This window comes from Cicer arietinum, chromosome 5 (assembly GCF_000331145.2).
Source record: "Cicer arietinum cultivar CDC Frontier isolate Library 1 chromosome 5, Cicar.CDCFrontier_v2.0, whole genome shotgun sequence".
NCBI classification, from domain to species: Eukaryota; Viridiplantae; Streptophyta; class Magnoliopsida; order Fabales; family Fabaceae; genus Cicer; species Cicer arietinum.
Window position 1 is genome coordinate 66151527 of NC_021164.2, and position 23880 is coordinate 66175406.

The 23880-nt window shown below is 26.2% G+C and overlaps 1 protein-coding gene across 1 annotated transcript; it reads left to right on the forward strand.

Moving 5' to 3' along the window:
* Window positions 1-13043: 13043 nt before the first annotated feature.
* LOC101514480 (homeobox-leucine zipper protein ATHB-16-like) lies at window positions 13044-15442 on the forward strand. Its single transcript, XM_004502345.4, has 3 exons — window positions 13044-13507; window positions 13785-14164; window positions 14641-15442. Exons 1-3 carry the CDS (start codon window positions 13447-13449, stop codon window positions 15127-15129), a joined length of 930 nt encoding a protein of 309 aa, XP_004502402.1. The 5' UTR covers window positions 13044-13446; the 3' UTR covers window positions 15130-15442.
* The last annotated feature ends 8438 nt before the right edge of the window (window positions 15443-23880 follow it).

A 23880-nucleotide genomic window follows, 5' to 3' on the forward strand; every position in this document is an offset into this window, starting at 1 on the left:
GTTTATTGTAACTGTAGTCTGTAGGACTACTACTTTCCTTTTCTTTCATTTTCTTTTTTCTTTGGTATTAATGCTAATCAGTTTTCCGTTATTTTTCTGGCTATTTTTGCTGTATTTCTTGTTTTCAAATAAAATTCTTCGTTGTAGACTACAAAATTTATATACAAATCTTACTTCTTTACATTTTTTCAAGGAATTTTTTTTTTCTCCTTTCAGATATAGAATAGAGATGGATCGCGTGCTGACTTAAATATTTTTTAATAAATAAATAAAATATATTAAATAAGAAAATAATAATAATGTTGTATAGTAGATCTGATAAATAAAAGAATGTGTTATAATATTTTAACAACTTTTTAAATTTACGTCAAACAAATTAACAACTACACTTTAATAACTTTCTTCTATTTTACATTCTAATAAGTAAAAAATAATAATAAAATAAAATATATTAAAGTAAAAAAAATATTATATGACACAACATACACCAAAATTTTATTAATGATTTCTACTTAAATTCTTGTAGTTTCCACATTAGACTTAGTCGAATTTGTTTAATTCTTTAAATTATTTGATGTTATTCTGGTAACGTATACATCTTCAATAAAGAGCAACAAAAAATATTTATGTGGTCATAGTTACTTAAACTTTGATATATTTTTTTGTGTATGTAATATATTTTTTTCATTTAATATATTTTATTTAATTTTAGTAATATAATTTAATTTTTTATTTATTTTTATTTGTTAGGATATAAAATAAGAGGAAAAATAGAATGAAGTTGTTGCAAAATAGGATCAAATTCGCTAATTTATTTGCAATAGAAAACAATAATTGTTAAAATATTTTTTTATATTTTATTTAATTTTATTAATATAATTCAATTTCTTTTTTATTAATTTAACAATTTTTGTTAAGAAAATTCTTTTAGGTGGTCACATCTTTCACTATATTCTCTTTTGAGAACAAAAATCATTATCCCTTTGTATACAAAAATGCTATAATATTTTATAACATTTTATTAATTCTTTCTTATTTTGAAACCTATTACAAATAACTTAGCATTTTCGGCATATTGTGTTAACAACTATCTCCTGATTTTTCTCTTTATTGCAACCTAATAAATTAAATAAAATAAAAAAATTAAATTATAAAATTAAATAAAATATATTAAATAGAAAAATAAATACATTACATAAAAGATACACCAAAGTTTAATTAACCATATCCAATTAAATGATCCCAGTTCCAGGTTGTCGCCGAACTCGTCTAGGTTGATCCTTAATAATTATGAGTTGATTAGAACTACTAGCACATTATTAATATAATTTGAGTCTTGGGGTTGTAATTTTTTTTATTTGACTTATTTTGTTTGATTTTATTTACATAATTTAGTTTTATTTTACTAACTTTATTATATTTTTATTTATTAGGCTGCAAAATAGGATGAAAAATAGCAAAGAGTTGTTAACAAAATATGATGGCTAATTTATTTATAATAGAATAAAAAATAGGAAGAAATTGTTAAAATATCATAGTACAATATTTTATTTGGCACATTTACTTAATACCGCATTCAACTTATGTTTTTGTTTATTTAATATATTTTGTTTGATTTTTTTATTTTTTATTTTTTTATTTGTTAAAAGAAAAGTCAATTTATGATAACACCCCCATAATGTTACCTCCTATGAGTGAAAAAATTTCTCTATATAATTGCATCTCGATCTTGAAGATCAATAAAAGTATGATATTTTTGAATATAAATTTTAATACAAAGTATAATTAATTTTTTTTAAAAGAGGATACAGTAGAAAAATATCCAAAAAAATAAATAGTTATTTAAAAATATTTTGATGATCAAAGGTATAGTGTTAATTAAGTGATAAAACAAACAAAATAATAAAGATAGATAAAGTAACTTATTATAAGTTTATAAAATAGAGAGAAAGAAACAAATTGCATTAACGGTCTATATCATCATGAAGTACGTGAATTGTGTTTTTAATCGTTGCTGTAAATTTAATCATACAAAAGAACCATCGGTGTTAATCGTAAAGTATGTAGTTTGTGATTTTCGTCAACAACAATATTATTTAAAAAAAATATGTGAATAGGGACAAATTCATTGTACTCCACTTTTTTATATGAGAGAAGGACAACAACTTATTAAACACGTCTGGCGTTAATAATAATGTGTGGTCTATTCTATTCTATTCCCCTCATTTTCTCTTATGCAATAACACACTTATTTAATTATTCTCTTTTTTTCTTTTTTCCTTTTCTCTCTCATGTAACCATTTTACTACACTCGTTTTCTCTAACGTGAATACGCTTTTCAATCACTTCTGTTGTGAACTATGTATGATTTAATCCACTTCGCATTTTTTTTTTTTTGACCGAATGACACATTCATTACCCGTATTTCGACATATGTATAAAATTTAAACATTTTCAATTTTTTAATTTTGTACCTCATAATCTAAATATATGATCTCCAATTCACCTGTACCAACCACCTTCAATCTTTCAATTTTGAAACTTAGTGGTGGCACATGAGATGTAACATTTTTGTCCACTATAACGAAGAAATCAAAACTATATGGGTATAATTTAAAAGGTACCAAATAAAATTTCTTGAGTTAAGTCTCACATCTTCCGTTAATGAACAAAATATGTTCTTTATATTTTTTATTCAACGACTTTTCTCTTTCTTTATATATTAAGAGTTTAGGGTCATACGATAATGACTAGAACTATGACTGATAAACTTGTCACAAAATTCGATTGAACTTGATTTATATGCACAAATTAATCCCACAACATATGGCCATTATCGAGTACCAAACCATTTAATCCAGACAACTTTCTTTTTCTGGAGTCTTGGAAGGGGTCAGAGTATTTACAATTGAAAAAAAAAAAAGTACTATTGTTTTCCCTTTGCATGTTATCTTCAGTGACTTAATCAATTTCAATAGTAATCTCACAAGGTGAAGTTGTTGTTTTTTATATCATAGACGATATTTAAAAAAAAAGTGAATATTCTCCTATGCTAGAGTTCCATAGTTCTATTTAATTATTTGTTAAGTGGATTTAAAAATTATATCAAGTGATTTAAATTATTACAAGCTCTACTTTATGGTGGTTTATGAATTATGTATATGAAAGACTATAGTTTAACTGTAGTGGTTCTTAAGTTATGCATATGAAATATCATAGTTTTCATGTACATTATCATAGTGACAATGGATATTCAATACATTATTGATGGTATACTATCTATAAATAGATTATTGGTCCGTAAATTTTTCATTCAATTTGTCTCTATACATCATCTATAGTGGGAGAATGGAAGCTTGAAATAACCAATAATATAAAAAGTTGAAGCTATTTCTCTTTGTAACAATGGTTGGATGTTTTTATTTTATGCACAAAATTTATTATGCATTTGGTGACTAGCGTTTCTATTTTATTTTAGAAAAATAAATAAATGTTCGTAAATTTTCTTATATTTGATATAAGAGCTTTATTTGCCTCTGCCATAGAAAATATTTAATTCATTGGTTTTATGTGTTTTCAGTGAGTTATAGTGTATGAAATTATATCTAAAACTCATATAATGAATTGGGTCGCAAAAAGAATTGCAAACAGGTCAAACCGACCTGTTTAAGGTTAAAGATGAAGGAAAAAAAATGATCTCATGTGCTCACCTCACTAATATTCATTCTAATATATATTTTTAAATAAATGTTATGTATTTGGTTTTATCTAAAAAGATGTAGGAAAAAGCAAACTATTGAGGTTTTGAGCCCGAGTGAAACAATGCAGTTGATATGGTTTTTAACTGCTGAGAAGAAAAAATGCTTGTGTAATATAATTGTTTATATGATATTTATACCATTATATTTTTCCCTTTATTTGGTTTTTTTTAGCATGAATAATTATATTAAAAAAAATTTTTTCATGCGTATATTAAATCAAATACATAATATTATATGATAATTTTATTAATTATTACACTATATCTTATAGTGAATAATTTTGTTACTCTCATATAATTTAGTTTTTATGTTTAGTGATTTTTAATAATTTTGATTATTTTTAAATTAGCCACAAATACCTTTAATTAATTAAAATTATTCTAAAGTTTTTAGACCACATAAGGAACTATACATAATATTGTAATTAATTGTACGTGGTATAATGAACTTTATCAAACATAAATTTTTATTATACTTGTGTGATTAATTAGAATCAAATGTCAATTTATTTTCATAACTTGTTCACATAGATTATGATCACATAATTTGATAATTTTATCATAAAGTAAAGTTTGGATAAACAATCAAATTATTTTATATGCATAAGGTATGAAATTGTGTATATAATTTGACAAGTCCATCATAAAATTTAAATAAATTTTATTAAAATAAAAATTTAGCCTACAATTAATTTTTATGTTATAAGATTTATTTTATGGTATGTTTAGATTGCCAATTCAAGCAATTTGGATAAATATGCCTCCATTTTGACATCAGCATTTGGTTTACAAATTTAAAAAATTCATATATAGTTTAAATAAGTCTTTCGTCAATGGTATTTTAAATTCCGTAGAATAGTTTCTTCATTTGCATTTGTAAAAAATCTGATGGATCAATGCATATATTTACCAAAAGGTCAATGGGAGTAAAATTTATTTTCTTGTATTATATGTGGATGATGTTCTACTTGCTTCAAATGATATCTATGCATGGAGATCCCTAAAAAAATTGAAATGAAGGTTACATGTGAGATATCTTATGCAATTAGCATTAAGATCCAGAAGTTACACTTCGAGATATTTTAGGTCTATCACAAGAACCATCTATATCAATATGATTCTAGAGAGATTTCAAATAAAAGATTTTGTCTCTCCTGTTTTGAGACTACCTCTTATAGTGTATGACTTAAAATTTTTATTTCAGAGCTTAGAATCGTAGATTTTATTTCCAGACTTTTGTAAAATTGCATGCGGTCATTCAGTTGTTGTCTTATGACTAAGAACAAAAAAGTGAAAGTCAAAATATATCGACATATACTTAGCTAATAGAGACATAGTTAAATATAAAATAGTGGTGATTGATCATATTAGCATTGATTTCATGATCATTAATCTTTTGGCCGGGCATGCCACCAATAAAATTCAAGGATCGTGTGGAGAAAATGAGACTTGGTTCCATTTTATGATTGTGTGTATACATACAATATGTTAATAAAATATTCATGTGCACTTTAGTTTTTGAGTGAATATATTTCATTTTGGACCAATAATAAATGTTAGATTTATTCATTAAGCTTCATTGTCTATTGTATAATAGTTAAAATATTGGGCATGTTGTAATTCATAGATGGTAATACCCAATATAAGAGGAATTGTGAATATGATTCACATGTTTATTTGTTTAGGAAATTTTAGAATTTGACTCTTTTGGTTAATGAGTTGATTGTTTGGATCAAGTGAGATAATGTAATAATTTTATCATAAAAATTAGATTAAGTAATCCAACTTATTCGAAATTTTAGAATTGACTCTTTTGAGTAGTGAATTGATTGTTTGGATAAAGTGAGAAAATATAATAATTTTTCATAAAAATTATATTAAGTGATCCAACTTATTTGAAATCGTTCATGAGTTATACACATAAAACACCATAACTTAATGTTAGTGGCTCATAAATTATGCATATGAAAGATGAAAACTTTTATGTATATTATTATAATAGTGATAATGAATATTAAAAAAAAAAAAAATTATGGTAGAATGTTTATAAATAGATTATTGATCTCTAATCTTCTCATCCAATTTTTCTATATACACCCTCTATAATGAAAGTGAAAACTTGAAAGAACAACAACATAAAAACATAAAAGCTCTTCCTCTTTATTTTACGTAAAATTTATTATGCACATGTGTTCCCTTGATTATTTCAACCCACTAAGTATATCGTTAGGAAATTTTATATAGAATTGCTGTTTTTATTTTTAATAAAGATAACTAATTACTAAATACTGTTTGGATCTTAAATTTTTAACCAATTGTTAATTATCTCGAATGCCTTTAGAATATTTTGTTAAATTTCAAAATTGTTTCTTCTATTTTAAAGGCAAGAGATGTATCTATATTATTTTATAAGTTCATGTGATGAGATTTATATATCTTTATTGTTATTGCAGGAAAGTATACAATTTTTGGACATATTTTTCTGTATTTACAATAGTTTGTTGTATAGATGCATTGTCTATCTTTTTAATCAATTAGAGGAGTCAACAGTATTGCCTTTATCTATATAAAAGCTAATTTCTTAGTATCATTAGCCAGTTTTGCATGAATATTTCTTGGTTTTGTTACATGTAGTAGGGGTGGGCAAAGTTCAGTTCTGAACTAGAACCATTTGAAAATTGAATCAAACTAGTTTTTATTTTGGAAAAACTGAACCGAACCGGTTTCCAGTTCAAAGAATCGAACTGAACCGGTTTATAAAAGTAGTGAACCGGTTTATTATTTTGAACCGAACCGAATTGGTTTAACTTAATTTTTTTGTTTATATAGGCCAAAATTTACATAATTACCCCTAATTACTTCTAAAAAAATTCAGTTCAAATTTTTTGAAATAAAAACCGGTTCGGTTCGGTTTTTTTTATAAAAAAACTGGTTAGGTTTGGTTTTTTAAATTGAAAAACCGGTTTGGTTCAGTTCTAATTTTACAAAATCAGTTCAAAAACAATTCGGTTCTTAAACCAGTTCAGTTCAAAACCAGTTCGGTTTGGTTCGGTTCGGCAGTTTGGTTCAGTTTTTGGTTTTTTTGAACACCCCTAACATGTAGTATATCTTTCATAGACTGATTTCTCTAATATCATATGGATTGAAAAATTATTTAGAAAGACCACCAAGCAGGTTGGATTATGGATTCAAGCTGGAGACAACTTAATCAAAGCAATGGAATTTGATATTTCAATTTATCCTATTTTTAGATTGGTCTGGTGATCAAAACTTATTATACACACTTATAAATTGAATATATGAATTGACACAATGTTTACTATGATGAGTTTAATCAATTTCTCCATTTCTTGAAAGTTTTTTGCTATTTAATTTGTTCTTTAATTGTAACTCTTCAACGATAAAAGTATTCTCTTTCTTACATTATAAGATATGTATTTTATAATGTATTGGAATTGGAATGAAATATAAGTGTAAATTTGATAAATTAAAGCTTAATTTGATATAAAATATTTTGTACTCATATTAAAAGACTAATTCATATATATTTATTTTAAGATATTTTTATTTCTCTATTATGATGCTCAATATAAATGTTATGTGTGAAAAAAAATATTAAGAGAAATTCAATCACAAAAGATAAAATGTATTTATCCTATAAATTATTTTTGGCATATTTTGTTGTATTTATTTTAGCAAGATAAATTATTAGTAAACAATAATTTTTTCAAATATTTTAATTTCAAAATTTGAATAATAATAATAATAATAATAATAATAATAATAATAATAATAATAATAATAATAATATAGTTTTAACGCTTATTTTCAGCGATTTTGCAACTTAATTATCACAATGGACAATGATTGATTCAGAATGATCAAATCAAAGACAAGAGACAAGGTATTTAAACCATTGCAACTCAGAAGCAAAAGCTACGAGGGAATGATATATTGTGCTTCAACAAAAGATTGAGATATTGCCTTTTGCTTCTTAGTTTTTCAATATTCAGTGGTAGGTCGACAATTAGTAAGGCAAACAACTCAAATAGAGTTTCCATATCCAACTAAATTTAAAGAGTTGGATGTAGAAAGGAATAAACCTTTACCTACATTATTATTATTTACATTGTATGTTCACATTTTTATAAAATAGAGTTTCCATTTTTATAGTATGTTCACATTGTAAAATTATTTACCCTTTTTTAAATCAGGCATATTGAAAAGTATCATCACAAATTATGTTTTAAAATATTTTGTAATGCCACATTTTTTTCTTCTAAAACAAATTATATATCAAACAAAATATTCTCAGTCTTTGAAAATGTCTTAACTTAATTAATCTATTTTAACCCTAAATTTTCATGCCTCGAGTAATAATATTTTTTGTATGTTTTCTCTATTCTAAATATAAGATTTGTTTTTGCATGTGTTTGTTTCTTTTATAAGACTCATTTTAAATTACTATCCATTGTGTTAATTATTTATTTACAAACAAATTCTTAATTGTTATTTTATATATAAAAAGCATAAACTTTTCTGTATTGAAAGGATTGGAGAAAAGAATGCAAAGAAGTATAAGGTATTTTATCTAAATTAACATATTTCTTTTATCTAAATTAACATATTTCTTTTAACCATTTGAAAGTAAGTATAAGGTATTAATAAAAATGATGTAGTGTAAAATTATTTTACACCAATATATATAAAAAATTTCTCATTTTTAATTTTTTATTTATTGTATTGTCAACTTATGATTTATTATCTCCGCAAAATAATTTATAATTCTTTATACATTAAATTTATCGCTATTTTTTCACTAAATTTTTTTTATCACTATTAATGTATTAATTAGTCTTTTGACCTTTCTATGAAGGAGTCGTATGACATATTTTAAATTAACTAAAAGATTGTATCTTGTATTAAAAATATATCAAATCCTAAACTACTAATATTAAGAAAAAAATAAAGTCAAGTAATATATAAAAAAATAAAAAATAAAATCTATACTGTATCACACATCATATTTGAACATTAAATTTTTAAAATAAATGAAATCTATTTAAGAAAAACTTTATGAGACTACCTACTTCTACTCACACTCTTTACACACAATCACCTAAAAATTACTAGTGTAGCTCTTCTTTTATAATCAAAGTCAATCCAACCGTTGATATATTGCAACACAAACGACCACAAAGTTTGTTACGGTTGATGATCCGCTTCTGTTACATGATTGACTTTCTGTCATTTTCACCCAATAATGCCACTAACCGATAAGTGTTCCATGAGAGGAGGATCTTAAATCTCTCCACACTGCATGTTTCTCATGGATTTGGGTTTCGGTTTTAATATAAAAAGCATAGTTCTACGCAGTAAGTAATTTTGAACATTAATTTAAAATACCCGATTTAGATTTCACAATGACAAAATCAATTTTAAATAATATCGACTATTAAATTAGATTGGACACTTGAGAAAGAAAATTGTGCCACATAGATGCTACACCAAATCCATTTCATGTATCTGACGCACAATGTAATGAGAACAGGGACTATGACTTTGCAAGTTTTCACGAGTTAAATTTGTACTATTATTTTTATATTTCATTTATTTTATAATATATATTATTTTTATTTATTCAACGTGAATTATAAAATAATTATAAATAAATAAGAAAATAATAGTCTTAGCAAATTATTTAATGACACTTGATAATTTTTTACAGTCAAAATCAATAATTTTATCGTTTTGGACATAATAAACAAACATAGTACTTCTTTTAAAATAAAACAAGAACATTAAAGTGTATATATTTTTATTTTTATTTAATTAAAAAAAAGTATGAGTTATAAATAATTAAAAAATATTAACTAAAATCAGTGTACATGACATTTCTCTTAGTTTTTTAAGTGATCCTCGTTATTATGAGAAGAGGGCGTAATAATAACGATGACCCACGTTAAACGTGTTGTTGTCATTCATCAAAAAGTGGGTCCCAGTCAGTATAAAATATAGTTGCCACGTTTGGTTTGATGAGTTTGAAAATGGGGTCCACAAGTCAGTGATGACGAGTGATAGGTCCGACTTTTGTGCTGAATCTGTCTTTCCCTTCCATCCATCCATGCCTTCCTGTCACTGGTCGACAACTGCTGAAACTGAAAGACACTGAATTGAATTGTATTGAATTGCGTAAGATAGGAGATATTGGAAATTTGGAATGGCGTACGTAGATACATCTTGCGATTTTTTTTTTAATATTAAAATAATAAATAATAAATAATTAAAAAATAAATTATATTAATAAAATCAAACCAAATATATTTAATAAAAAAAATCATCAAATTTAATTCAACGTGATTTGATAGATGTGTAATAATTATAATATTTTAACAATTTTTTTTTTCTGTTTTATATCATATTACAAGTAAATTAACAACTTTATCGTATTTTATTAATAATTCTTTATATTTTATTTCTATTTTGCAGCCTAATACATATAAAAAAAAATTATATTATCAAATTTTAATAGGATGTGGTTATATGTCAAGTACAAGAGGGTTCTATTCATAGCGGTTACACGATGGAAATGACAATATAATTTTGGTGACTTAACTCTTGTGGAATGTGAGATACGAGATGATTGGAGTTTATTTTTGAGAAATTTAAAAAAATATTTTACTCCACAAACCAAATTTTGCTTAATTTTCAGATAGGCATTAGATAGCAAAATTCTCATTTAAAGCATGCATCTACATTCAACATATTTCACGTGTATTTTTCTGAGTATTTTGGACTAGAAATTAAAATTGTTGCGTGTAGTTTTTCCATTGTTGAAAATAGTTTCTCCATTTTATAATAAATTAATTGGACCAAAACAATTATTGAAATGTTGCGCGTGCCTTTATATACTCCATTGATTAATTCCACAAGGTTGGTTGTCAGTGTGACCCCAACGACTACCTTCCATCAAATGTTTTAATCCAATTTTATCGTGGTATGTTATCTAACCATTTTACAATCTATCGGTTTATTATGTCAATATCATTGTAGTAGTATTTATATATATATATATATTCATTAATTGATTAACATGTATTAACACAATAAAAAATGTGTCAAATTTTGTAGAAAAAATAATTAAAAATAATATTAATTAAAAGTAATAATGAAATTATTATCCATAGCAACGATCTTTTTCTTCGATATGTTATCCTTAAATTTCCTTACAAAATTTTCTGAAATATGTCGAATGCATAACACTTGATTTGACGGAGGATTTTTTTTCATCAATTATTTGGATTATTATAAATACTTTTAATGAATTCATATCTATCTAAAATCAAACAAATATTGTGGAGTAACATATTTTTTCAAATTTCTCAAAAATACCATATTGTGTCTCACCTTGCACAAGAGCCTAAGCCATGAAAACTATATTGTCCTTCCCATCATGTGCAACTACTATCAATAAAGCCCCCTTGTACTCACGGTACAACCACATTCCATGATGTAATCTTTTTTAGAAATGTTATTTAAATCCTATCACTCTCTCTTCATTAATTAATAATAAAATCAAATTAAAACAAACATCACACTTTCTCTCTTATCTTTCTCCCTTTTCATCTTCACCGATCTTCTTCCTCTCTCATTCTTTCTTCTCTCTTTTTTCCTTTTGGATCAATCAGCTAACTCTTGTGTTGACCTATATTCTATTTTTCACCTGTATTTTTTACACATTGCTCTCCAAATCTTTCTTAGATTTTTATTTATTTTTAATAGATTTTTATTTTATTTTAGTTCTTTTGTTATTTTCTTAGCTGTTTACTCTTGTTGTTCTTGGCTCACACAACAGTTTTCTTGGCTCATACACGATTTTCCGGGTTTTTTATTTATTTCTTTTTCTGGTTAATAGTGTAAACATTATTGGTTAATAAAGTACAATAGGTGGTATTTTTGTCTAAAAGTTAGAGTTGCGAATTGTTAATTATTTATGTCTAAATATTAAGTTTCATCATTGTTATTGTTATTGGTAACACATTTCATATTTTGTTATTAATGGTGTGTTAATTATGAGTCTTTCTGAGTTTATTTCTGATTAATAGTTTAAATATTATTGGTTAATGACATACAAATAGTGGTTAATAAATTATTTATGTCTACACGAAGAAGGATAAAATATAGAAGAAAGGAAATATGAATGTGTGAGGTTTATTTTTGTAGAGGAAGACAAAAAAAAAATGAAAAAAGAGATTATACAAAAACTACATGTATTTGTGTTTAAAATTGTGTTCAAATATTATTGTTTTTATTCTCTGTTGTCGTGTATAGTGTTTTAGATTGAGTTAGTGTTTTAGATTGAGTTACAAAGGAAAGATAAAATCTCTATACAAATTATTGACAACACCAAACTAACAAAAGGGAAAGATTAATTAAGATAAAAGGTAAAGCAGAACCCTTTATTTTTATTTTTAATATTTTAGAGTTAAAAAAAGTTGATAAGATAAAGACTAATTAACTTAATAACAAAAAGTGAAAGACTAAGATAAAAGGTAAAGCAGAAAAACTAACTACAATAATCATAAATCCTAATTATTACTAACAACTAATGATAACATGCAAGTAGTGTATTTTGTTGTGTGGCTTGAAGCAAATCCGTTTCAATAAATTACTATCTACTTTTAAAAGAGAGATTCTCATCATTCTTCAATATCACAAATTTAAAAAATTCGTATATATTATTTATTTATGTTAAAAAATTAAAAATTAAAAAAAATCACCTTCAAACTCATTAAATACTTATAAATGAGTTTTCATTTACTCCCTTAAATAATATTAACGATTATTGATTCTGCATCATATAAAATACTTGATTCCGCATGATATAATTTCATCGTTTATCATGTTATTTCCAGACCAAACCATTGATTGAATTATATATGGTCACCCTTATTAGTTATTATTACTCCATTATGAATATATATTAATCAACAATTAACTTTATTGGCTTTACTATCTAAATGAAATGATTTGTTGACTTAATGGGAGACATATGATACTATTAATATTAGACTCTATCCTCTAACCCGAAGAAATATCACCGTTACTAAACGGTCAAAAAACCGGAAGCGCCACCGGACACAACCGGTACCCAAAAGTTGCATTTGGATTGAATTTGGGTTTATTTCAAAGCTAACTAACCATGGTAATATTCCACCTAACCCAAGTCAGATTGTAACCCCGATTGGGTTTATATAAACAGATTGTAATACAGAACTCAGCTGGTTCACCACTCCAAACCCACCACTACCATCATCTCTTTCTTAAACCCAAACACTTTTTAATTAATTTTGGACTATATTACTTCTATACTATAATAATTTATTTATGTTTTTTTATTGTTTGTAGTAATTTATTTGTTTAGTTGTGTGGGTTTATCCTGCGTGTATAAATTATTTGATTGATGGATAAAGAAGGAGAAGTTGTGAGAAAACAGGAACATGATGATGGTGTTAATGGAGATAAATTTTACTTATGTAACAACTTCTTTCAGTACTTAAAAAATTGGTGTTTCTTAAGACACGATAACTCCTTTTCAACGAGATCTTAAAAACATCGACTAACGTTAAAGGAATCAAAAGACTAGCTAGGTAGTTGTTGTATATTAAGATCTCATTTTTTTACTCATGAAGAGACTCGCCAGTTCAGATTCTTCACCTGCTCTCATCACAATCTGTCCATCAATAGGTTAATTGCAACTTACTTTTTGCTGTTATTAGTTGCTTTATCTTTTAAATTTAAATTTCAAACACGGATCTAAAATATAAGCAAAAGTTAGTGGATGGAATAAATTAACGTTATGTGAGACAATTTTGTTATATTTAAGTTAGGATCGAGTATGTTTGTGGTTTTTTCTTTTTTTGGAGAGATCTTTTTGGGGTACTGTATTTTACTTCAACGTTGAATATAGCAATTACTATTATTGTATAGTGATAATAACTATGTTTTGTTTGCATTTATTTAGAGGAACAGAGTCCGAGGAACAAGCATGTGTATGGTAGGGAATTTCAATCAATGATGTTGGATGGATTCGAAGAAGAAGAAGTGTGTGTTGAAGAACAGGAACATCACTCTGAGAAGAAACGTAGATTAAGAGTGGATCAAGTAAAGGCTTTAGAGAAAAACTTTGAGGTTGAAAACAAGCTTGAACCTGAAAGGAAAGAGAAGCTTGCAATTGAACTTGGGTTGCAGCCTAGACAAGTTGCGGTTTGGTTCCAAAACCGTCGAGCTAGATGGAAAACCAAACAATTGGAAAGAGATTATGGAGTTCTTAAAGCTAATTATGATGCTCTTAAGCTCAAGTTTGATGCAATCACTCAAGACAACAAAGCTTTGCACAACGAGGTAGAATAAACAACCGTAGTAGTGTTTGAATCATGATTTAGTGTAATTATAAGTGCACTAATATGAAATTAATAATATTTGAAAATATATTAGTTAATTTTAGTAATAAAATTGTGCGGCAAGAATATATATGATGAAGGCTTTTCAAATTGATGATGAAATTTCTACATTATTTATTCACTAATCAATAAATTGAGTTAATTCAATTGAGAGTACTTTAGTCATGACTAAAACAATCTTTGGCTTTTCTTAAGACTTTGAGGGTTAATTAACACAAAAATAGTTAGGCTTGAGCAATAGTGGAAACAATTTTTGTTGTCTAAGCAAGTATGTGGTAGGTACACAGACATTTGATATGTTGGATTGAATATTTGAACTTGAGATATTCATCTTTCTTTAGATTTAATTTAATGTGTTATGCAATTAAAACTTTATTTGAAGTAATTGAAATTGAGTATGGTTTATTGTATTTGCAGATTAAGGAACTGAAATCAAGTCTCCATGAAGAAGAAAAAAGCACAGTCAGTGTTGCAGTGAAGGAAGAGATAACGATCCCTGAATCAGGCATCGACAAGCATAATAACCCATCTTCAGAAACATCAATTCCCAGTTCAGAATCAAAGGCTCACTTGAATGATGTTGGTGTTGGAGAAGCTTCTTCTTCACTCTTCCCATTAGAACTGAAAGATGGTTCTTCTGACAGCGACTCCAGTGCAATTTCTTCGTCCGGTGTTCTTCAAAATGAGCAGCATCTTTTGTTGTCTCCTGATTCTTCTCCGTTGAAGTACAATTGCTTTATATCCTCGTCATCGCCATCATCCTCCATGAATTGCTTCCAATACCAAAAATCTTATCATGTGAAAATGGAGGAGCAGAATTTCTTAAGTGCAGATGAGGCATGTAATTTTTTCTCTGATGAACAAGCACCAACTTTACAATGGTACTGTCCAGACCAGTGGAGTTAAAAGATTGATGATGAAGAGGAAATAAATTCCTGTAAGACGACTCAATTATCTTTGTAAAAAAATGGGTTGTTTGGTTGGTTTGTGGTTCTCATCTTGGACATTAATTGCAAAACTATGCTGGTTATTGTGAAGGAAATACTAGCAGAGAAGAGGTTGGGGCAGGCTTGTCTTGTCGCAGCTACAAGGATGGATTGTGGATTAAGGTTAATTATGGCTCTGGTATGAATAATTGTCAAGTGGTATTGAAAATCCATGCTGTAAATAAAATAATTTTAATTCAAGCATGACAAATTGCTCTATCTTTTAATTTTTATTTGACAACTTTCTATCTACTGTCTTGAAGTATAGTATCCATTCATCAATCATTTAAACCACATTAGTTTTTTATACTGCAAGAAAGACATCTACTTTCCGGGGCAAAATCATGAGCAAAGAATAATCCTTAAAATTGTTATAACATATAAATTTATCTAAAACACGTATCAATCACAATGCAACTACATTCCCTAAAGAAAATGTATAACTATCCCTTACAAAACAAAAAAGAAAAATATCAGTAGACCTTGCAACTACTACTTTTTGAAGTAATTTCAATCAACTCCAACATAAATGTAGGTGTCATAAATTATTTCTAACGGGTCGTGCACGTCAAAAACCATTTTCAAGAGTTTAGCCTCTGGAAAAACATTTATGTGGGGTTTGCACATTAAATCCTGTTTTCAATAGGCTAATCCATTCAATACTCGGAGCTACAATTCAGCAGCTACTACAGCTGAAACATAATCAAACTCAAGAAAGAGATGGATGAACAAACTATTGATGCTTAAAGTGTTGGACCAGTAAGCAAATTTATGGAAGAGTCTAGAAAGTCACACATGGTTGTAGTAGTAAAGAGAGTGCCGAGGTGCATTAAAGATTGGAGAAGTGATGCTAATGATAGGAAGAACACTGCTCATGATGCTCAAAGAAGGAAAATGTGTTAGCACAATTAAAAACTGAGGCAGAATGTATAGCATAGCAGCAACATATGGAGCCAAACAAGCACAATGGCTTGAGATGTTGATGGAATATAATTACAAAATGAATGTGAAGCAAGCAATGGAGTTCAGAGTAGACAACAAATCTGCAATAAACCTAACAAAGAAGTAAAATTCCATTTTCTAAGAGACCAAGTCAACAAGGGAAAGCCGGAGTTAAAGTACCCCAAGTCCGAAGAGCAACTTGCAAATGTACTAACAAAGGCACTCTACATGACAAAGTATGATAGAAAATGTGTATAGAATAATGTGTTCCTAGCATTATTTTATTATTCTTAAACAGAAATAAGAAGTAATCTAGGGGTGTGTAATTCAATGATCAAGTTATAAAGTTAGCACATAACAACTCTTTCAAAAGTGTATCAATCTTTCAAAATATAATAATATAAGTAAAATCGTATTTACAAATGTTACGCAACAAAATAAATAACATTTAAGAAAGTAATTTTTTTATAAAATCAAATAAACGTAAAATTAAATAGATAAAATTCAATAAAAGAAAGATTAAGGAATTCAAATTATCTTATTCTTACAACACAATCATTGAATCATTGTTGTAACAGTTTAATTAATTTGATTATGTCAAATTAATAAATTAAATTAAGATCAATTCTTTGACTCAATTTTTTTTTTTATAACTAAGAAGAACCTTAATTCTTTAGGTAATCAAATTTGATAGTCAAAAAATGTAGGAACTTTAATTTCTTAGATACATTAATATTTTATATTCTTATAATAATATTAAAACATGAACATATATTTTGATTATGATTATTATTGTTTATTTTTCAATAACGAAATAAGTTCAATTATATGGTGATCACTCACATAAAAATATTAAGAACAAAAATATATGAATAATCAAATATTTTATAATTGCATAAATAGTATATAGAAACCAAAACTACATATATTCAATGAGGTTCATTTATTCCCTAAATAAAAAAATTATTTTATGATTAATAACATAGTAACAACGAAGAAGATAAAATTACACATAAGAAAAATGAAATGAATCTTCACTTCTTGCTTTCAAGAGTGAAATCTTCAAATTCCTAGCCTCCAAGATGTGTCAAATATGATCTCCATTGCTTCCTAGGTCATAATCCTTGCAAAATATGAGTTTTTAGTCTAAATAAGGGTTTGGAATGCGAGTCAGAGCATTCCTACGATCCTGAACGCATTACTCTACTCTGGACAACAAGTTATACCACTAAATGCACTGTAGCGCATTGTTGGACTGTCTTGGACCAATGTGTTGCCTTGGGCGCAATACTCCACAATGTTAAATAAACACACATGTTCTACCAAAATCGTTCTCTCTAATTTGACTTGCACTTTTCACTTTTTTGTGGTCTAAATTGATTTCAGTGTATACATCAAAGTTGTAATTATGAATGCTAGCTTTCATTTGCAACTAATTTGACTTCATTTGAACGCCTACAACTCTGTATATTAATAAAATACTGCATAAGTTATACTTTTTTAACCTAAATTCAGCATTGGTTAATCAATAAAAAAAAATTATACAAAATAATCAATTAAATCTCAAAAATAAAAGTATAAACACCTTATTTTATCAAACGTCTATTTATTGAAAATAACTCTAAACGAACATTAAATTTAAAAAGTAAATTAAACAATTGACTCAATAATTTTAAAAATAATTATTGATGCACGTTAAGCAATCCGCTCGTTGAAGCTTATAAAAAGATAAATGCATAATAAAAATATAGAAATAAAACATTTAACCCACGTCAATTCATCTCTCTCAACCACGTAAGTAAAAATAATTAAGTAATCTCCAACATAGCCAATATCATTGTTTAATATGGAATCTTGTTTAGAATGCTATTTGAAGAAAAAGAATGTTTCAAAGTGGTGTAAGTCTCATAATTTTGTAATCCTCCTTTATGGAGAGAAAACTCACAAGACAATTTTGTTTTCACTAAGCAAAACAATTTTTTTGTCTTTTATCTAATTTTATCTTTTATTTTTATCACACATCATTTTCATTTAAGTATATTGATGCCATTTAATAAGTATATACTTTTTTCTCTCAATCTTTTTTCAATCAAATAAAAGAAGAGAAAATTTTATTTTTATTTCATTCTAAGTAAACAACCAAAAAAAATATCTCACTTCTGATTTAGTTTGTAGCTATTGGAGTTGATTGAAATTTGAAACATATCTTAAAACAAGTTTCATAGTGTCTATATATATGGTAAAAGAGTAAACAAAAGCAATGATATTAAAATTAGTTTTGTAATTAATAAGCACCGCAATGTATAGGATTTATGTGTCACAGTCGTTGGAAAGTAGGGATAGAGTGCAAGTTGGGAGTGTAGATGTGCCACCACACCACCGAAGAAAAACTTGTTACTAATATGAACACAAAAGAAAGAATGTGGTCCTACAATACATGTGGGTCCCTCTTACTCTCCTTGCTTTGATTCCCATATTGGTAGTAGACCCATCAGCCATGTGATATATGGGTCCCACGGGTGCATAGATCGTGTCATTTTCAAACAGGTCACCATCACGTACAAATTGGAACAAAACCAGAAGCTCAATGACGGGCGACTCTATACTTTCGAATAGTTCTTTTAGACACATTATTTTATCAAACAAACATATATAACAAATACAAAAATTTTAAAATTAAATAATATATCATTTTAAAATAATTAATAAAAATATAATTTTTTTAGTAGGCGCACAACTTAATTAATATATCAATTGTGTTCACATGAATATTATTCTATAGTTCCTTGTTTGAATGCACAATATTATAGTAAATGTCAAAAACAAAATTAATTTTGATGGATAAATATGAGAAAAATGAATCTAAGAAGGTTAGCAAAAAAAAAAAAAAAGATACTTGCCATAAATGAATTTTTAATTAAAAATAATAAACAAATATTACAATACTATAGAGGTATTACAATACTATACAATGATAGAGCCTACAAATATGTTAAATTAAATTTTGTAAAATTCTTATTCTTCAAAAGTTGAAAGTTGAAACGTATATGACTATAAAGTCATGGTTTAATTTACATTAAAACAAAATTTATTTGTCAACAAGAACAAACAAACATCGCAAAACAATAAAAAAAATTAAAACAATTTTGCATCAAAACAATAAACAAAATATTATTACATTAAAGCTACAAAAAATAAAATAAAATAATATAAAAATTATTTATTTAAGTAAAAAAAAATAACGATTTAAAAAATAATTTCAAACCAAAATTGACCATAAATCATCTCACTTTAATAAAAAAAAAACAGAAAAAAAGATATCAATTGATTATTTTTTACTCGACTGCTAAAGTTTAAAATGTTAAAATTTAATCCTCACATGCATGATCATAATATACTTACCTATATTGTGATAATGTAAATCTTATTATTTCTTTTTCATATTTTTAAAGTAAAATTGGTGATTATATTTTTGAATTTTTTTAGCAAAAGACATGAGGCATATGAGATGATTGTCGTCCCAACCATGGTTATTCCTAAAAGTTTGTGTTCTCTGTGTAAAATTTAAATTTTATGTCCTATTTTTTTTATACAGATAATTTTTATCCGTTTTATAAGTCATATATATATTATAAAAGACAACGTTGAAAAATTAAAATCACAATTAATTATAGAAAAAATAGTTATTCAATCTGATTTTTTATCTTTATATTCATAAAGTTATATATTATTATTGTTTTAATAAATTTATGGATATGTAGAGATTAAAGAAATATTAAAACTTTACCTTTGAGATGAGTAGGGACATAGAATTGTTAGTGAAGGAGATTATTATGAAAAATATTTTTTTTTTATCCTCTTCACAAACTTTAAGGACCAATGAGTATCAAGAACAAGAGAATTGACAAAGACAAAAGATAATTTGGTCTAGAGTTCTAAATTTAGTATAAAGATAAAATAAGGTCCAACATGTTTTGTATATATTCAACTATAAGGGCATAACAAGTTATAAATTTAAGATTTTAGATCTAAAGTTTAAGAAGAAAAATTGTTGAATCTCTCAAACTTTAACATTTTATTACTATATAATTTTCTTACGACACATATTTTTTATACTGTAACAATTTTTTTGGCACCCCTCAAAATTTAGAGCCATGTGCAATCGTACACGCTACACATGCTTAGGGTCAAGTCTCAACTATGTTGACACCACAAATCAAAATCGACAAATCACATATAATTTTGCTTTTGCAAATACAAAATAACACCAATAATTCCACGAGTAATATCAGAGCTAAGGTCCATACGTGGACTTCTGATGAAGATGAAGATGAAGAAAAAGAAAAAGAAACCAAAGAAAAAAAATAAATTCAATTTGATTTATAATCAACAATCAATAGATGATCTTCATGTGTTACATGAGGACAGATAACCACAATCAATAATTGATGTTATTGTGTTACACGAAGATATATAACCATAAATAATCTCCATGTATTACATGAAATATATTTATATTTATACGAAAGATAAGAAGGATGAAGAAATAAAAACCAACATAAGTCATTCAGATATTCAATCAATTAGGAGAATGAACACGCAAGTGAAAGAAAAAGACATTAACAAAGAACAAAGAAGATGGAGATACAGTCTCATTATGAATAGTCATATAAGAGTCTTGATAATAATATGCCTAAATATCTTTTGAAGATTTTATTTAGATTTAAATATATTTAAGATTTATAATAAGATATCATTAAGATTTATAATCAGAGACGACCCAAAACATAGAGATGTCTAATGCGAATATAAATATAAGATACTTTAGTGCTTATAATAGAATTTTAGTAAAATTATTAATTTTGTATGAGAAACTATTTTTTATAGACACTTTAGAATAAAATTTTGTTTATTAAATTAATATGATTGATTTGGGATAATATTTATTTTTTAATTAATAATTAAATTAATTAATTAAATATTTTTTGAGACAATATTAATTTTAGATAAGATTTATTATTTTTAAATTTAAAAATATTAGAACATAATGCTTTTTTTTATTGAGTACAAAGTTATTTTAGAAACATTTTTATTAAGTAAAAAATTATTTATTTTTTTAAGGTTAAAGTGATTGCTTAGGTGACCTTACAATTAGGTTGACTCTGTTTATAATTTATATTTATGTTTAGCGTATATTTGATCCTTATTTTAAAGATTTTTTAAATTATAATTTAACTCTATATATAGAGTAATAAATAAAAATTTAGGATATAACATTTTATATTTTATTTTTTAATATAAAATATATCACATATTTTCTCTCTACAAATAAAATAATCTAACAATATGAACCAAACATAGACAAATAAGAAAAATATATTAAGAAGAAAAAAAAGCAGTCCAAATATCTGAGGAAAGAAATTTGGGCTTAGTGAAATCTGGTGTATTATCCTACCACATGATGTCATGACAACTTCAAAGGAAGCTTATTTATATGCACAAAAATTAACTTCCATGTATAATGAGATACTTTGAACTGAAACTAGGATATTTTTTAATGAAATAACTGAAATGAGGATATTAATTGCAGACAAGCGCACTATTTTGTTCGCAACTGGCAAGGAATAGTATTAGGATTATTGGAAGAAATAATAACCAAGAAGAAAATCACATTCCAACCAAGACTTGAAACTGTAAATCACATGTGACGATGAATGTGTCGAAGATGATAATTTTATTATTTTTTATTTAAAAAAACTTATTTTAAAAAATTTATTAAAAAATAATATGATATGACATAACACATGTGACTTAAGTCTTAACACATCAGCATTTAAAAAAATAATAAATGATTGATTTGTACATATTTCAAAACACAAATAACAAATTTAAGATTAAAAACTTATAAAAAAATCTAACTGTTACGATTAAATAAGATAAAATATCAAAAGTATAATTTTTTTATAAAATATCATTTAAAATATAAAGTTGATTTAATGATTAAAATAAAAATAAAAAATAGAATTAAGTTACAAGTTTGATACCATCATGAACAAAATATTGACAACACATATTACTAATCTTGACATTAAAAGAAATTATTAAAAAGAAATTTGCATCACAAGGATTTTTTTAGTGATAATTGCCTGGCATAAATTAAAAACCTTAAGCTTAATTATATAGCTGTGCTGTGTTGTAGTACTATTCATTCGTAAAAAATAAATTATAAAACGGTGCTGAACTTGGATGCAACTACATACATATATACTTTGTTCCGTCCTCCCTATAATTTATTGTTTTTTTGGCAACACAAAACCTCTTTTGTTTGTTGCCACTTTCTCCCACTCCAATGTCTCACATTGTTTATTTTATTTTTCAAATCCCGATTTGCTTTGTATTTTATATTCCCACTTTTGCTAACCCTCCTCAATTACAGATTAATTTATCGCCATTATTCGTGTCACTTTTCCTCTTTATTTTGGGTTTTTTCGGGCAGGTTGCACCTAAGGTAGCATACTATTCCCTTTGTTCTCACAACAAATAACAACAGTACAACATTTTTTCCACTAATCAATTTTATTTTTTAATCCACGTATAACAATATTCCAAATGGCTTACCAAATAATGTTGTCATAACATATATCTCAGGTGTGTTCCCTATATTCATGAAATAGTGATGGTTGACTACATCAGCTGCAATGGATTGAAACCCTCAAAATCACAACTCAGTAATCTTGAAACTAGTTGTAGGTCTGGTTTTATTTTTGGAAGTTTATAAATTAATTTTAGAGGTTGATTTTAACATGTTTTTATTGTTTTTGGGTATAATTCATTTTGACTCTAATTTTAATTTGAAGTTATAATTTATAGTTGTTTTTTTCTAGATTTGTTAATTTAGCAGCGTCATTTTCCTATTCTCTTTTCTTTTCTTTTGATTGATTTATCATTTTTTCTACTAAAAAAGGGTAATTAGAAATTATCACTTTTAATCGTTTATTGTTATCTTTTATTTAAATAAATAATTTATATATATATATTTAATTTTTTTTTTGATTTCGTCGTTATTGTGCGATAATATATTTATTTGTCGTTCTTATACGATATTTTGTTTTCCGTTTTATTGCAACATTTTTTAATTTAAATTTGATAAATTAACTTCAATCAAGTACAAATTTTTTCGTGTCAATTTATATGCTTTGAAGACACTCCAATGGATTACAAAGCTTATCTAAAATACAAAACTAAAAAATATATCCTCCATTTATAAATTTGTGTTAACTTGATAAATCTTTATACAATTGTCTTATTATTCTTTTAAAGTATTGATATTAAACAAAATTCATTGGCATTAAATAATTTACCTAAAAAATTATTAGTTGTTATATTACAATAGTAGATTAGACATAGTTTGTTGGAGAAAAAAAATAGATTAGCAGAGAAAATAAAAGTTTTAGATTTTCTTTCAAACTCTTTTAAGTATCTCATTTGGAGAGAGAGGCGTGAGGACCTTATCAACCTAGAAGTGCCCATTTTCCCAAGGCCCAAGGCCTTAGGTTTTGCCTTGACAAGGTGGATTGATGGCATATCATCAGAGACTTGATGGATTGTTGCTCGAGGATGTAGTGTTTACACCGTATGATGATGATCGAGCTAATCATCCGTTTGTATCGGTTTCGATGTTTTCTGGATATCTTCGATGTGGTGGAGTCTCAGTCCCATATTTGCCAGA

Bases quoted from the DNA above. Each gene is read 5' to 3' on its own strand.
- LOC101514480 (XM_004502345.4), top strand. From the start codon at position 13,447: ATGAAGAGACTCGCCAGTTCAGATTCTTCACCTGCTCTCATCACAATC. The intron at 13,508-13,784 runs GTTAATTGCAAC...GCATTTATTTAG, and splicing joins CACAATCTGTCCATCAATAG to AGGAACAGAGTCCGAGGAAC. The intron at 14,165-14,640 runs GTAGAATAAACA...TTGTATTTGCAG, and splicing joins ACAAAGCTTTGCACAACGAG to ATTAAGGAACTGAAATCAAG.